Source organism: Macaca fascicularis, chromosome 16 (genome assembly GCF_037993035.2).
Source record: "Macaca fascicularis isolate 582-1 chromosome 16, T2T-MFA8v1.1".
Lineage (NCBI taxonomy): Eukaryota > Metazoa > Chordata > Mammalia > Primates > Cercopithecidae > Macaca > Macaca fascicularis.
The window spans coordinates 57139239-57156154 of NC_088390.1; the positions used below are offsets into that span (position 1 = coordinate 57139239).

General features: G+C 55.6%; 1 protein-coding gene across 1 annotated transcript; it reads right to left on the bottom strand.

Annotated features, from left to right (window-relative positions):
• Positions 1-268: 268 nt before the first annotated feature.
• Positions 269-4889, bottom strand: NXPH3 (neurexophilin 3). Its single transcript, XM_005583618.5, has 2 exons — positions 4340-4889; positions 269-2029 (listed from the first exon to the last, which is right to left on the bottom strand). Exons 1-2 carry the CDS (start codon positions 4391-4393, stop codon positions 1325-1327), a joined length of 759 nt encoding a protein of 252 aa, XP_005583675.3. The 5' UTR covers positions 4394-4889; the 3' UTR covers positions 269-1324.
• Between the last annotated feature and the right edge of the window lie 12027 nt (positions 4890-16916).

The window sequence follows — 16916 nt, forward strand, 5'->3', positions numbered from 1 at the left end:
AGCTCTCCCTCCTCGAGCTGTTCTTGAAGATGCTACGCCCTCCTCTAGCACCAAGCCCAGCGGGTTTACTCAGGTTTCCTCGTGTGGGATCAGACAGCTTGGAACGGGGGCTGGAGAGGGAAGCCCTGAGCCCTCAGCGAGCATCAGCTCCAAGGGCGGTTGGAGCCCTGCCACTTGGGTCTCCAGCAAATGTCCTGTGGCCATCAGAGAAATTCTTGCTGGACCAAGGGATGCCTGAGGCCCTTTCCTTGGACAATTCTGACTCCAGTGCCCCGGGGCAAGCTTTATTTCCTGCTCCAAGAACATGGTTCTGCACACAAAAGTCAGCAATCAGTGGTTTCACAAGACTTCCCTCCCCTCCCCCCACCCACAGATAGACACACAGAACAGATCCAGCACATGCTCTGCGGCCTGGCCCCGCCCCACCCATGCCCGCTGCTGAGAGGGCAGCGCCATCCAGATCCGGGAGAACCCCAGTCTGACAGGCGAGGCTGACTGTTGAGGGACCCCTCTCCAGGACATGGATGCTCCCAGAGGAGCTAGCAGAGGGTGGGGTGGAAGAGGGACACACAGCACATGGATGGGCTGTGGCCTTAGTGCTGGGAGAACCACCGTCGTCCTGTCTTAGCTTAAGGATGGGTGTGCCATCAGCAATGGGTGGTAGAGGGGAAGCGCTGGCAGAAGAGGGAATTTTGGAAAGGGGTGGCCTGGCTGGAGACAGAAGGTCAATCTGTCAAGACATCAAAGACCCCAGGGTCACCACTTCAGCCTCATGCCATGCTCAGCACAGGACAAGGGGCTCAGGGCTGCCCACTAGGCAGGGCTGGAGAGCTCCTCTGGCCCCACCCCACCCTCCTGACTGGCTGCTAGGAAGCCCTGTCTCAGCCATCCATCCTAAGTTGACAGGCTGTCCACACTGATGAAATCTCCCCATCCCTGTCGCTGTCCTTCCTCAGGATGGCAAGAACCAAGGGCTTAGGTTCCTCCCATGACTCTGGGACCACACTGATCGGCCTGCCCACAGGCCTCGGGGATCCAGCATCTCTGTGGCTCCGTGGCAAACCCCTGTGAGGCTGCACAGAGAGCCCGCTCCTCCTCCAGTGCTCCTGTGATCTAGTCACACCACAGCTTCGGGTTGGGGCCAGCACTTGGGACCCTTTCTCTGCCACTTGAGACTTGGCCCTGGCCCCACTTGGCATCTCTTCCTCTCCACCCCCCTCCCTGCCTGAGGCCCAAGCCCTTCCCTGCCCGGTGTCCGGATGGTCTCCTGCATGGGCAGGCCTGTCCTTCCAGCCCTGGCCTGGCCTCTGTGGCCTGCCCCCGGTCACCCAGACGGGTAGTAGGGGGTATCACTATGGTAGTTGTAATCTGGGCACACCTTCTGGACCAGCCGATAGTCCGTGCTGTAGAAGGCGATGTAGACACAGACGACTTTGAAGGGCTGGGAGCAGCTCCAGGTGGCTGAGCTCTGAGCGTGATCTCGGGAGCAGATCTTGGCTGGGTCGTGGGTGCAAAGCGAGGTCCGGCGGCCCCGTTCTACCTTCTCCCACTCCATCCGGCAGTTGAAGATTTTGGAGGCCTTGGCTTCAATGAAGATCTGCTGTTCCTGGTGGAACTCTACAGCTTTACTGGGGGGCACGAGGCTGATGGAGATGTTGCCCTGGCCTGTGGCATTGTGTCGGAAGTGGACGCTGAAGGTCCCGTTGCCATGGTCCACAATCTTCCCTGTGACTAGCAGGTTCAGGGCCACCGTCTTGATGTTGGAGTAGAAGTCGCCCCAGCCAAAGATTTTCTTCACCTTGGCTGAGGGTGGGGGACTGTGGTTCGGGCGGTTGGGGGGCTGCCCAAGAATGCCCCAAGCCTCCCCAGGTGGGGCCAGCAGCCCTAGGACAGTGGCATTGGCCATGGGGCGGGACTTAGGTGAGATGTGGCCCCGCTTCCGAGGCACCCGGGGCCGGGGCTGGCCCTTGTGGTCATCACGCTCAGGGTCCTCTGAGCCGGGAGGACCATCATCCTGGCCACAGATGACCTATGGAGGGAGTTGTGAGTACAGTAAGAGCCCTGTCCCTGGAGGTCCACCACCCCCACCACCAGCAGCACCCCTGTCCCTGCCACTTCACTCTGACCTGGGTGAAGAGCTCCTGCATGTTGTCCACTGAAGCTGGGGGGCAAGTGTACACTCTAGCTTGTGTACATCTCAGGTTCTGACAGTTGGGTCAGCCTGCCCCCCATGTCCTTTCCTCACTGTCCTGTCTTGGCCACTATTCAAAGTCTCAAAGACTGACAGTAATTCTCTCCAGTGGACTGTGGCACCAGGGACAATGGCTCCTACCCCTAGGGAGTCCCCAGTCTGATGGGGGAAGCCCAGCTTCTGATCTTGGGGACCCCCCATCTAATTGCAGAAGTATCATCCCTGTGCTGACAGAGCCCCCAGTTTGATAGGAGGTAGGATCTCTGCCTCTGTGAAATCCCCAGGCTGATGGGGGAGGCATAGTCTCCGCTCTCAAAGAGCCCTGAGTCAGATAGGGGAGCACCATCCTTATCCTGGGAGAGCCCCTGGTTTGACAGGAGAGGCTAGCCCCTGCCTTTTGGGACTTCCTAGTCTGTTGGGTAAGACACTGTTCCTACCCTAGGATAATTTCTACCCTTGGATGCAAAGAGAACCACCAGACAATGGAATAAGAAAGCAGAACACAGTATAATTCTCAAGCACGAATATAGTTTAGGTTTGGCAAGAGGACTAGGGGAGACCCGAGTGAATGCCACACTCAGGATGGCCATGGGAATGGAAAGCCAAACACCTCTCCAGGGGACACTGAGGATGACATGCCAAGATGTTACTTGGATTCTGAGGTAGGAGTTCTTATCCCCATTTCACAGATAAGGACACTGGGGCTCAGAGTTTAACACTACAAGGCTGAGTTCACATAGGGTCAGCCCTTCCGTTACACTGCACACTCCTGGCCTCACAGATCAGATGTGTCTTTTTGAAAGGGTTTTTACCCAGGCGCCATCCGCCTCTGGAATCTGCAGGGGCTCATCCTCCCTCTGCTGGATCAGCTATGGTGACAACCCACACCTGGGGAGATTCCTGGAGGCGCCACAGGGAGAGTGGGACAGCAGTGGAGGGCATCAGGGGGTTGACAGGGCTTCCTGAGGGCGCAGCCTGGCTGCGTGTTTGCTCAGCATTTGAAAGCAACCACTCTCCCTAGGTGTCTTTACTACCAGCACCAGGGGCATCTGGATTTGGCGGTGACACTGGGGTGGGGACAGTAGGGCTCCAAGGGGCTGTGGGCTCCTCATGCCTGTGTTCTGGTCTGGGTGGTGCCGGCAGCTGTGTGCTGTGGCCGAGTCTGTCTCTGCCCCACAGTTCAGGCTGGCCCTGACTGCCAGGCCCCAGAGGTGGGGTAGAGGGACGGCTAGGAGGGGAGGCTCGGGGACTCGGTCCAGGGCTGCAGACCTGTAGGTACTTGTTCCTGGGGATCACGGCTGAGTGGCTGGAGGGTAAAGCTGGGGCCGTGAGAAGGGAAGGGCTCTTCCCACCGTGGCATGGGGCGGTGGCAAGGGGCTTGTTGATTAAAGGGTCAGGTCCAGATGCGGGGCTGAGGCTTCTCCACGACAGTATTGCGGGGAGGGTTGGCGGGCGCTCGGTCGGAGGGGAGTTAAGCCCCTGGGCTGGGTTCGGGGAGGGGTTCCCCGGCGCCGTGGGTCGCCGAGAAGCCGCGGAGCCGGCGCACGGGGAGCGGGCTCTGGGCGCTCAGCTCAGCTGCTGCGAGCGCCCGGGGCGGGAGCCGCCTGCCCAGGTCCTGTGGGGCTCCGGCTGCGCGCAGCCAGGAGAGGAGAGGAAAACAACAGGCGGGGAGGGAGGGAGCGGGAGGGAAGGCGGGAGGGAGGGACGCGGGGGCCGCCCCCCGCCTGGACCGGCTCCGCGCTCTGGGGGACCCAGAACCCGGGGCTCTCGGAGTACCGGAGGTCAGGGGAAAAGCCTGCAGGTCACGACCCGCGCCCCATCGCCCCCACTTCCGCGGTCCTGAGGCTCCGGGAAGGGGTCGGGTAACCCCGGCGACCCCGCTCCGGGCCTTTTTCCGAGCGCCAGTCGCACCTCCAGCCACCCGCCGCGGAGTGGGTGGGCCAGCCAAGCACCCTCTTCCCGCCCCTATTAACCCTATCTGTCCAGTCTCCGGCCTCGGACCCGCCCTCTCCCCCAGCCTCCAGTCTTCCCCGCCATCCCCGGGATGTCGGGGGAAGGGAGAAAGTTTCAGGGCTCGCAAGCTTCCCGCGCTCTCCCCTGATCCTCCGGGCCCCCGCCCCTCTGCGCAGCTCCCCGCGGACCACTCACCAGATAGAGGCTACCCTGCACCAGGAACACGAAGCAGCAGCGAGTCAGTTGCATCTTCCTCCTCCGCTCTCGTCCCCTCGTTCTCCTCTTCTCTTTACGGGGTCCCAGGCCTCTTCGTCCCCTTCCTGCTCCTTCAGGCGCGCCGTCCCATGCTCCAGTCCCCGGCGGCCCGCGGCCCTCCCCTCAGCCGGTCGCCCAGGGCCGACCCCGCCCCCTTCGGTCCAGCTGTGCAGCCGCCGCCCCCTTCCCCTGGTCCAGCTGCGCGCGGCGCGGCCCCCGCTCGAGGTCCCAGATGTGCGCCCCGAGCGCCTCGAAGGGCTCCAGCTGCGCCGTGGCTCTGCTGCTCCAGATCTGCGCTCGGCGCCCCGCTCGGCTCCAGCGGCGCCGCTCTCGCCCAGATGTGCTAGGGACCTGCGCGCGCGCCCGTCCTTGACGCTAATTCCCCCGACCAGGCTGCTCCACCCGCCCCGTCGCGGCGCGCCCCCTGGCGGACGCCCCCGGCCGCGCGGAGCCCCGGCTACCCGCTCCCCGCGCTGCGCCCCGCCAGACTAGAGCGCTCCTGGCGCCCAGGCGGCTCCCGCTTCCTCGTCCCTCCCACCGGCGGCGGCGGCGGCGGCAGGTACAGTGAGCCCAGCCGGTACCTCCGGAGTTAACTCCTCCCCTGCCGGCCCGCAGCCCGGGGACCTAGGACGCGGGCTCTCCAGCGCGGAGGGGACGGCACGCGGGGGCAGAGTAGCTCTTGGAGAGGAAGGGAGAGGGTGGTGGCCAGGGGATAGGGACCCTACCGTTTCCACCCCTCTGGCAGGGCGCCTGTTCCCCGGGAGCGGGCAGCAAGAATCTGCTGCCCTGCCCCCAACTCAGGAATCCTAGAATTAAGAAAGATCCTTTTTTTTCAAAACCTGTTCTAAGAGCCAAAACCTGCGCTGAGGGAAGTCCTTCTGGGTGTCTAGCCTGCACTCCTTTTGTTATGATGTCTGCTCCTTCCCTCTTCTACTTTACTTGGAGGGGCTGAGATAATCCCTGGACCTCCTGGGTCCAGCCACTGTGACAGGAAGTATTTGGCTGGGCCCCCGAGCTGAAAAGGCTGATAGGAGCCGGGCTAGATTCTGGGGCCGCGGGCAGGTCCTGAGAAGCTGGAGAGTGAGGGGAGCAAGGCCTTCCTGGAGGCTGTCCCTTCATTATTCACTACTTGCCCTCTCTAAGCCACAGGGGTCACCAGGCCGACAGCGGCTCCTATCCCAGCGGGGTCTCTGCAAACCTCCAGGGCAAGGAGGAAGAACACAACCCTGATCTGAGATTCCCAAAGTTGGGGCCCATCCTGCATCACCCCCACTCCATATCTTCAGGTCTCCCTCCTGGAATTCCAGGGTCCCTTTAGTCTTTAGAAAAATGAAAGGTCAAGTCCTGGCACCCCTTGGAGGCTATGAAGGTGAGGAGGCACCCCATCATTTGAAGTGGTCCCAGCTTGGGCTGGGCACAAGGGGCACAGTGGGTGGGCACTCTGCTCTGTGGCCCTCCAAGGCCCAGCTTGGTCCCGTGGCTGCAACCCCGGCACGCACCCAGCCTCCTCCCCCACCATCTGCCAGGCGGGTGCGCGGGGAATGCAGATGAATCTTAATATCAGCCTGGGCCAAGTGCGATGAGGGAGACAGATTCTGCAAAACCCAGACAGCATCACAGAACCCCCTGCATTTCCAGGCACCCTGGGCCGTACCAAGATGCAACAGCTCTTTCCTGGTGGGGGGGTGGGGGGGTGGAGGCGTGCATGTCTAGTCAAAGACCCTCCATAGCCGGGGGAGGAAGGAACAGGCAAATCTTTGGCCTCTAAGCCTCTGGTCCGGCTGGGAGGGAGAAGCTGTTGGCCTGAGTGTGGGCAGCTGGTTCCGGCGCTCAGCTAGGCAGGGGCGTAGCTGGGCCCACTCCTTGTCTGGTTTCCAGAAGGTCCTGTCCCTAGGAGAGCTGTGTGGCCCAGCAGAAAGAGCACAGGTTTTCAGGCCAGACAGTCCCAGATTCTGTTCCAGACCTGGCTGTGTGACCTTGGGCAGGTTACTTTGGTTCTCTGATGTCCGTTTCCTGATCTGTTCTTGCAAGAACCAAATGAGACAAAATGTGCAAACAAAGCGCAGGCACAATGGCTGGCGGGCAGTCGTAGGAGTGCAATAAACGGAAGTTCTCGCTCCTCCACTTCCCACACATTTGCTCTGGCTGCTCCTCCTGCCAGGCTTGCCCTTACTCCCCTCTTGGTCATTTCTGGCTCTCACTTTGTTCAAGTTTCCCCTCCGCATTTATCCATCACCCACTGGCCGAGCCTGTCCGCCGTGCCAGGCGCCAGGCCAGGGGTTGAGATAGAGATGAATGGGACACCGTCCCTGCCCTCAAGGATCTCATCGGCAAGTATGGAACAGAGACATGAAAATCGATCATTATAACTCAGTGTGGTGAGTGGAATAACAGATCCTTGAACAAGGAAGACATTATGGATGCACCGAGGAAGCTGGGGGCAGGGGCGGGAGGGTCAGAGATGGCTTCCTGGAGGAGGTGATACTGCAGTTGTGAGGAAAGAGCCCGCCTGGCAAGGGCTATTCCTGGCAGAGGGCACCGAATGACTAAAGGTCTGGAGGCTGGAACTGGAAGCAGTTTGCTGTTCCCGGAGCACAGAGTGGGAGGAGGGGAGGCTGGGGCCAGATGATGGAGGGTCAAGGGGTTGGGATCTTTGTTTACAAGGAATGTCTGAAGGATTTTAATGGGGCTGTGATTATAGTTAGATTTGCATTTTAAAAGCTTTTGGAGAATCCCCTGGACTAGAGGGAGGGAGAGGAGAGGAAATCATTAGGAGACAAATGCAGTGGTTTGGGGGCAGGGGGCAGGCAGGCTGAAGGCAGCTTTAGGAGGCAAAATGATCGGGATTTGGTTGTTACTGAGGTGAGGCAGGAAGGCAGAGAGGAAGGCAGGTGTGATACCCAGTTCCCTGGCTTGAGCAACAGGCTGGATAGTTGACGAGGTGGGTACCATAGGTGGGAGGAGAGGGATGGGGTCTGTGGTGAGGGTGGGAGGGTCATCTTTGACCATGTCAAGTCTGTGTGCTGTCAGCCACCCAGGGGCAGGAGAAAGTCTAGCCTGGGGTGCTGGAGGTATGGAGGGTGCCAGAGGAGCACTGGGCACTCTGGCATTTAAGGTAACGTGGTCAGAGGAAAAGAACCCCCAAAGGCTTCCAGGGAGGAACAGGGAGCCAGGGGCTAGGAGGACAGCTGGGGCTGATCCTGAAGCCACAGGAGAAGTGGGGTTTTCACGCCCAAAGTGCCAAGCAGAGTGGACACGGTGTGGAGTGTGCCCCATGCAGATTCTGGGGTCCCATCCCCAGGGAGCCTTAGTTGGTAGACAGGAACCCAGGACTACATATTACATAAGCTCCTGTCCCCACCCAAGTGATGCTGATGAAGGTGGCCTCTAGGCCTGGGTGTGGGGAGTGTCAGGAAGGGGGGAATGAACCACAGCGGAGAGACCTGGCAAGGGAGAGGCAGAAAAGTGACCACTAGGTTTGGCTGAGGTTTGACAACAACTGTTCCCAACCTTGGGCCCTCCAGCACTCGCAGGTTGGGAAGACAGATCCAAGACACGTAAACTCTGCACCAAGCACACTCACAGCCGTGCTAGAGGTGATGTGTCTGCCATTGAGGCACACCTCTCCGTATTCCCCACCCCTCCCCAGCCATACCCTGCACATAGCAGATGCTCAGTGATGGGGGCAGAACTGAGCGCTTTAGGTAGACCCCTCTGCCTCCAGCCTTCCCTGTGCCCATTTGCACCCTGGAAGGGGGTGGCTGGGCGTTTGCTGAGCACCCCTGTTGTTTTCACCTGCTTCCCTCTCACCCTTGGAAGAATCCTGTCTATATTGCTTCCTTCCTCCATGCTTCCCCAGTGCTGCCGGAAGGAAAACAACACAACACAGTGGGCACCTGAGCAGTGCCTCGTGAATGAATGGGAAATGGGGTTCCTAATGGTTTGAAAAGCAGAGAGAGTGATGCCCTTGAGCCAGCTACAGTGGAGAGGTCTGGGGGAGAGCGAGAGTAGATCATTATTGTTGATAACCTCTCATGTTTAGCTGGCAATTTGCAATTTTAAAGTGTTAGGATAGAGTGCTATGTATAGGGTACCAAGGGGGCCTGGAGGGAAACCCTAATTCAAATGAGGGGGCGATGGGCAGGTTGCAGAGAGATTAATCTTAAATGACGTGTGGATCTGCCCAGGTGGGAGGGAATGGAAAGAACCTTCCAGGCAGAGGAAGCAACTCTTACAAAGGCCAGAGATGAAAGCAAGCCTGGGAATGGGGTTCTGATGAGGACGAGATGAAAGATTCATTTGTTCCACAAATACTTATCAAGTGTCTACTTTTATGTCCGGTCCTGGGCTGGTGTGGAGGTACAGTGTGAACAGGAGAGGCTGCAGTCCTATTTGCATGGAGAATTTGGGCTATAGGAGAGACAGACATTAAATAACTAAGCACATGAAAACATAAGCTCTGAGATGTGTTGGCAAGAGGTATGGGGGAAGAAGAACAGCAAATTCCAAGCAAAAGATAAACTAAGGAGGGATCTTAATTTACCTGGGAGGGGTCAGGGAATGCCTCTGTGAGAATGTGACCTTTCAGCTGGGATCTAAAGGATGAAAAGCTGGATAGAGGAGCTGCACCTGCTGAGACCCTGAGCCTAGGAAGAACTTGGTGCTTTGGAGGAGCTGAAGGGAGCTGAGCTTAGTGAATGCGGGGAGAAGGACACAACACCGCCAGAGAGGTGGCGGGGGCCAGACCATGCAGGGCTTTATGGGTCTAGCTAAGGGTTTAGGGTTTCATCCTGTGGTTAAGGTGTCTTTGTTTCTGTTTTGATTATGAGGTTTAAACACGGCTGGGATTTGCACTTTAGGAAGATCTCTGGAAAGACCATTCTGGCAGCAGTGTGGAGGGTGGGTCTGAGAGGGTGGGTGAAACTAGAGCCTGGGAGGCGATGGTGGCCTGAATCAGAGCAGAGGCATCTGCTGGAAAGAAGGGATGACCTTGAAAGATGTCTAAGGGGTGGAATGGAGAGGGGACAGACTAGGACATGGGGGTGAGGAGTCAAAGAGGACCCCTAAGCATGCTAGCTTAGGGACCACAGGTGTGCAGGGGTGATGTGGCATCTCATCCTGGAGAGGGGGCCTGCAAGGGGCTTGAGGGTGCTCAGGTGAATAGCAGGGTGCACAATGGAGGTCAGACTGGAGGGACGAGACTGGGAGGTGTGTGAGCCCGGAGAGTCATCTGAGGTGAGTATCGGGAGCTTGTAGAGAGCAGAGCAAAGCCCGGGGAGGCCGCATAGGAAGGGATGAGGAAAGACGGGGAGGACAGGAGCAGGGGGTGAGGGAGCCAGGGGAATAGAGGAACCTCTGGCCCGAAAGGCCCCAAGGGGTGTTGCCACTGACATCCCAGAGCGCACACATGGGGGCCTCGCTCTCTGGCCAGCATGATCTGGGGCAGTCTCTGCGGTCAGGGTGATCTGGGGGCAGTCTCTCCTCTTCTTGGGCGGTAGCCTCCTCATCTGCAAAGGGGGATCATCCTGCCCGCCTCCTGGGGTGAGGACGTGAGGAGTATGAGACGCGTACTCCTGGGCACGTAGCCGGTAGAAAGTGCTCTGTCCCCAGTGAAGCACTGGCGGGAAGGGGTCGTTCGGGGCTCCTCCCTACACTTCAGTGTCTTCGGAGATAAGAAGCAAGGGAAGAAAGCAGAGCCTGAGCAGGGCTGCTAGACTGCAGGGCACCTGGCAGGGAGCCAGGGACACCTGGCACCAGGTCAGTGACTGCCCCCTCGGCCACCTGTCGGCTGGACCCAAGTCGTTGCGGTCCTCGCCAGCTCCGCAGGGGGCGATGGAGAGACCGAGCGGGTGTGGCGCGTGGGAGGCTAGTGGGGTCAGCGCGCCACCTGGTGGGCACTCGGGGCGCCTCCCGTGGGCGCTTGGAGGGGGAGAAGGTGAGACCCCCGCCGCGCCCGCCACGCGCTCTGCTCACTCGCCTGCTGGGACGCAGACCCTTTACACTCCTGGTGCCCGGCGCACAGCGGCGCTTAATAAAGACAACTTAAAAAACGAATGGCGGGCCGGGCGCGGTGGCTCACGCCTGTAATCCCAGCACTCTGGGAGGCCGAGGCGGGCGGATCACCAGAGGTCAGGAGTTCGAGACCAGTCTGGCCAACATGACGAAACTCCATCTCTACTAAAAATACAAAAATTAGCCGGGCTTGGGAGTGCGCACTTGTAATCCCAGCTACTCGGGAGGCTGAGGCAGGAGAATCACTTGAACCCGGGAGGTAGAGGTTGCAATGAGCCGAGATCTCACCATTGCACTCCAGCTGGGTGACGGAGCGAGACTCTGTCTCAAAAAACAAAACAAATCAATCAAACAAACAACAACAACAAAACCGAATGGCGGCCGGGCGCGGTGGCTCACGCCACTTTTGTGTGTATATCTCTATATATAGATAGATAGATAGATAGATACAAAAATTAGCCGGACGTGGTGGTACACACCTGTAGTCCCAGCTACTCGGGAGGCTGAGGGGGGAGGATCGCTTGAGCCCGGGAGGTCGAGGATGCAGTGAGCTGTGATAGCGCCACTGCAATCCTGCCTGGGTGACTGAGAGAGACCTCATGTCTAAAAAAATAAAAAAATAAAGCATTTGCTACAGAGAGGCGTTGTTATGAGCCTAAGCTTGATCTCTGGAACCAGATCGCCTGGGTCCCCATCCTGGATTTGCCACTGTGTCGTCTGGCAAATTACGTCACCTCTCTGTGCCTCAGTTTCTTCGTGGGAATAATAAGAGTATCCACATTTTAGACTTATGAGAACAGCGTCTGGCACACAGTAGGTGCTCAGTAAGTGCTGGTTGTTGTTATATTCGCATTCATTTACTCGTTCAGCCATAGACTTCCAAGTGTCGCTGTAGTGCTAGGAGATCGCATTTCTGGAAATAGTCTCGACTGGAGCGGGTCATGGGGTTGGTGCCACTTGGGATACGAAACTGAGGCTCGGGTTCTTTATTTGTGAAACAGGTCTATATAACGCATACAGCGAGAAGTCCCCGCTTCCTTTACACTCAAGGGGCCCAGGTTGGGGGTCCAGGGTCCGGACCCCCTCTGCATCCCTGGCCCTCGGGCTTGGCGTGTGTCGCGGCCACAGCGGCCTGAATTCAGGGGCGCGTGCCTCTTTGGACTCCCGATGGACATTGGGGTCAGAGCGCCAAATGGCAGCCATCTCCGAACGTCCTTGGCCACCCCGCCAGTCCTGCCCAGGCGCTTCAGCCAGTCCCGAGGCTGACGGTTCCCCCAGCGTCCATACCCGCCTGGCTGTGCCTTTCATTTCCGGGCCGGTGGTGACGCCTGGCGGTGGCGGGAGGGATAACCGCAACCTCCACTCGACCGCACACCTCCTTTCCAGGAACGCCCACTGAGAAGCTCCTCTCTGTGGGGCACCGCTGGGCACCAGTGAGTGGTGGTGGAGGGGAGCAGCGGACCCTGTCAGGAGGACCCACGAGGTAGAAGGGCCTCTCAGAGCAGCGCTGACCTGGGCTTCTACTGGGGAGATGGAATCTAGGATCTTCTGATTCTACATCATACCAGAGGTGGAGGTGTGGGGAGTGGAGGGGCACCCAGCAAGGGGCCCAGCTGGGGTGGACGCCAGAAGAGATCTCAGAGAGTTCGGAAGGAAGACTTCCCGAGTTCCTTCCTCCACCGCTTTTGGGGTCATCCTTGTCCTCCTTTAGTGCCCCAGCCTCTTAAGATTTCAATGGGGCAATGGAGGGCAGTACATGGCAGGGAAATGGCCCTGAGAGTGGCTGAAGCCTGATTGGGGTCCCAGGCCCAGTGCTCTCTGGAGGGCTCAGTGGCAGCCACCAGGCCTAAAGGATCAGCAGAGGACTGGGCAAAGGAGCAGGAGGGATGCCACCTGGAAAACACTTCTGACCCCTGCTCATCCCTGGACCACCATGGAGGCATGGCTGCCACAACCACTTCATGCAAACTCAGCACCTGCCAGTTCCAGGGGTGCGGGGGCTGGTGAGGTGCCTGACCTTGGCCCATGGGCACAGCCTACTCACTCCTGAACACCGGGCCTGAGGTCACCTGCCTCCAGACACACGGATTCCCCCAGCTCAAGGTATGTAAATTGGGTACTAGACACATCCTGTCCCAGAAATATGTGAACCCCTGTGGTCCCTACTCCACGAAGGGCCCAACGCTTCCCCTCATTAGAATCTCGGTGCCAGCTTTGCCTCTGGTCTCTATCCCCAGTACCCAATTGCATCTTCCTCTCCACCCTTTTTGCAGACTTCAGATCTCCATCATTGCTTCTCGGAACCACGGCAGCCTCTGACTGGTCTCTCCCGGCCCCTCCTTACCCTACAGCCAGAGGGAGATCCAGTTCTAAGATGCAGACTAAGCAGTGCCCCTCTTCTGGTTCAAATGCATGGAGGGCTTTTCATGGCCCCAAACTAGCCAAGGCGTATTCACTAAACACTCCCCACATTCTCTCACTGAGTTGCACAACCGAATGAGGTAGGTCCTGTTATTGCCACGTTTGACAGATGAGAGAACTGAGGCGTAGGAAAAGGAGGTGACTTCCCCAGGGACCCCTCGTGAGTGTTCCTCAGAGCTGGGGTTGGAACCCAGGCAGCCTGGATGCGGGCACCCATGGTTTTCCCATGCCAGCGTTTCCTGAAATGAGGTAGGCATGCATTGGCTGGGAGAGTCCTCTCTCTGTTTTAAAATAGTACAAATGAACATTTTAAATTTTAATAGAAATATGTTTCTTTTTAAAGGCTTTTCTTCTATTTTGTTTCTGGCAAGGGATACTGGTTTCTCATTTATGGGAATGATACAAAGTGTTCCTTTAAAATACATTTATTTTGAGGAAAGAAAAGTAGTTGATTGAAAGAAAAGCACTAAGTACATGCGAGCACAGGTGGAATGTTGGTGTGGAAGAAGGAGTACTGGCATCCTCATCGCAACATACTGCCTCTCAGGAGAGAGTCCAAACCCGTCAGCACGCCTACGCCAGGGCGCTCAGACCTGCTCACCCGCCAGCGCCTTTCCACTTTCCCTTCCTCTGTCCTCCCTTCACGGTGGCCTCTGAACCATTTGCAGCTCCCCGAACGCAGCAGGCTTTCTGTGCCTTTGTACACACTGTTCCCTCCACCTGACCCCCCCTTTCCTTCTTGGCTGTCTGGCAAACACCTACTCACCATTTGAGGCTTAACCGAGCTCAGATATCACTTCCTCCTGGAAGCTTTTCTGAAATGGAATTGACACCCCTCCCACCACTGTAACCCCAGTCACCTGTCCTCAAGCATCATTATACTCAGTTCTCCGCTTTCCTCCCGCCCCCGGCTTGAACTCCTAGAAGACAGGGACAGTCATCTCTAGTCCAGCACCTGACACCCAGGGGGAGCTCAGTAAATGTGTGTGCAATGAATGAGTTCTATGAGAATACACTTGGGGAAAATGTTGATTTCAGATGGGAGGACTAGGGGAGGTAGGAACAGCCTTTAAGAAGGTGGGTGTGGACTTTTGAGCTGGATGTTGATGACCTCATGGAGAACTGGGGAAGATGGTCTCCTGGAAGCAGATCCAAGGATCTATATGGAAATTTATTATCTGTTCAAGGGGAAATGCCAATTTAGGGCAAAAGTCAGTTTATTTAATAAATGATGCTGCCATATCCGTGATCCATCTGGGAGAAAATAAAGTCAAATCCCCCCTCCCATCTGATAACACCTACAAAATAGATCCCAGATGGACTAAAGATTTAAAGTAAAAATCTAAATATATTAGAAGTAACTAAAAATATTAGAAGAAAATTTAGAAGACTAATTCTTTTCCCTTGTGGGTGAGGGAGTTATTTTTAAGTAAGACAGGAAACTAAGAAGCCACCAAAAAGAGAAGCGGTGAGAGATTTGATTATGAAAAAAGTATTTCTGAGTGACATAAGGTCCTGTAAACAAAATAAAGAGGTACAAAAATATAGACCAAAGTAATATTTGCAATGTGTGTAACAGACAAAGGATTAATATCTTCCTTTTTCCTTTTTTTTTTTTTTTGGAGACCGAGTCACTCTGTTGCCTGGGCTAGAGTGCGGTGGCGGGATCTCGGCTCACTGCAACCTCCACCTCCTGCGTTCAAGCGATTCTCCTGCCTCAGCCTTCTGAGTAGCTGGGACTACAGGCACCTGCCACCACACCCGGCTAATTTTTGTATTTTTAGTAGAGATGGGGTTTTGCCATGTTTGCCAGGCTGGTCAGGATCACCTCTTGACCTCAGGTGATCCGCCCACCTCAGCCACCAAAATGCTGGGATTACAGGTGTGAGCTATCGTGCCCGGCCAGGATTAGTATCCTTTCTATGAAAAAAACTATAAATCGTTTTTAAAAGACAAAAAAAAATTGAAAGTAGAGGTATGAACAAACAGTTACAAAAGAATATACAAGCATACCTTGGAGATACTGCAGGTTCAGTTCCAGACCACAGCAATAAAGTGAATATCATAATAAAGTGAGTCACACGGATATTTTGGTTTCACAGTGCATATAAAAGTTATGTTTACACCACACTGTAGTCTATTAAGTGTGCAATGGCATATGTCTAAAAATGTACCTAGCTTAATTACAGAGTACTATAGTGCTAAAATATGCTAACTATCATCTGAGCCTTCAGAGAGTCACACTCTTTTTGCTGGTGGAGAGTCTCCCCTCGATGTCGATGGCTGCTGACTGATCAGGGTGGTGATTGCTGAAGACTGGGGTCACGGCAGCAGTTTCAATTTTTTTTTGAAAGAGGGTCTCACTTTGTCACCCAAGCTGGAGTGCAGTGGCATGATCATGACTAACTGCAGCCTCAACCTCCCAGGCTCAAGCCATCCTCCTGCCTCAGTCTCCCTAGTAGCTGGGACTACAGGTACATGCCACCACGCCTGGGTAATTTTTTTTTTTTTTTTTAGATGGAATCTCAGTCTGTCACCCAGGCTGGAGTGCAGTGGTGCAATCTCGGCTCACTACAAGCTCCGCCTCCCAGGTTCACGCCATTCTCCTGCCTCAGCCTCCCGAGTAGCTGGGACTACAGGCACCCGCCACCACGCCCGGCTAATTTTTTGTATTTTTAGTAGAGATGGGGTTTTACCACGTTAACCAAGATGGAATTTTTTGTATCTTTTTCTGTAGAGACAGAGTTTCACCATGTTGTACAGACTGGTCTCGAACTCCTGGTAAGTTGTTGTGATCCTTTTGCCTTGGCCTCTCAAAGCGCTGGGATTATAGGTGTGAGCCGCTGCCCCTGGTTGCAATTTTTTCTTTTTTCTTTTCTTTCTTTCTTTCTTTTTTTTTGAGATGGAGTCTGGCTCTGTCACCCAGGCTAGAGTGCAGTGGCGTGATCTTGGCTCACTGCAACCTCTGCCTCTTGGGTTCAAGCAGTTCTCTTGCCCCAGCCTGCCGAATAGCTGGGATTACAGGTGTGCACCACCACACCTGGCTCATTTTTGTATTTTTAGTAAAGACAGGGTTTTGCCATATTGGCCAGGCTGGTCTCGAATTCCTGACCTCAGGTGATCTGCCCGCCTTGGCCTCTCAAAGTTCTGGGATTACAGGCGTGAGCCACCGCGCCTGGTTGCAATTTCTTAACACCAGACAACAATGAAGTTGTGGAGGCCTTTGTAGGGTGGGGATTGCATTGACTGACTCTTCCATTCATGAAACTATTTCTCTATAGCATTTCATAGCATTTTACCCATAGTAGAACTTCTTTCAAAATTGCAGTCAGTCCTCTCAAATTCTGCCACTACTTTATCAACTAAGTTTATGGAATTTTCTAAGTCCTTTGTTGTTATTTCAACAATGTTCACAGCCTCTTGAGGAGGAATAGATTCCATCTCAATAAACCACTTTTTTTGCTCATCCATAAGAAGCAATTCCTTACTCATCCGATTTTATTATGAGATTGCAGCAATTCAGTCACATCGTCAGGGTCTGCTTCTAGTTCTCTTGCTATTTCCACCAAATCTGCAGTTACTTCCTCCACTGGTCTTGAAACCTTTAAAGTCATCCACAAGGATTGAAATCAACCTCTTCTAAACTCCTGTTAATATTGATATTTTGACCTCCTCGCATGAATCATGAATGTTCTTTTTTTTGGCGGGGGGTGGGGAGGGCGGTGGACGAAGTCTCGCTCTTGTCTCCCAGGCTGGAGTGCAGTGGCGCAATCTCGGCTCACTGCAACCTCTGCCTCCTGGGTTCAAGCGATTCTCCTGCCTCAGCCTCCTGAGTAGCTGGGATTACAGGCGCCTGCCACCACACTCAGCTAATTTTTGTATTTTTAGTGGAGACGGGGTTTCACCAGCTTGGCCAGACTGTCTTGAACTCCTGATCTCAGGTGATCTGCCTGCCTCAGCCTCCCAAAGTGCTGGGATTATAGGCATGAACCACCGCGCCGGGCCGAATCATGAATGTTCTGAAGGTCATCTAGAATGGTGAATCCTCTCCAGGAGGTTTTTTCTTCTTTTTCTTTTTTTCTTT

Bases quoted from the DNA above. Each gene is read 5' to 3' on its own strand.
- NXPH3 (XM_005583618.5), bottom strand. From the start codon at position 4,393: ATGCAACTGACTCGCTGCTGCTTCGTGTTCCTGGTGCAGGGTAGCCTC. The intron at 2,030-4,339 runs GTGAGTGGTCCG...CTCCCTCCATAG, and splicing joins TGCAGGGTAGCCTCTATCTG to GTCATCTGTGGCCAGGATGA.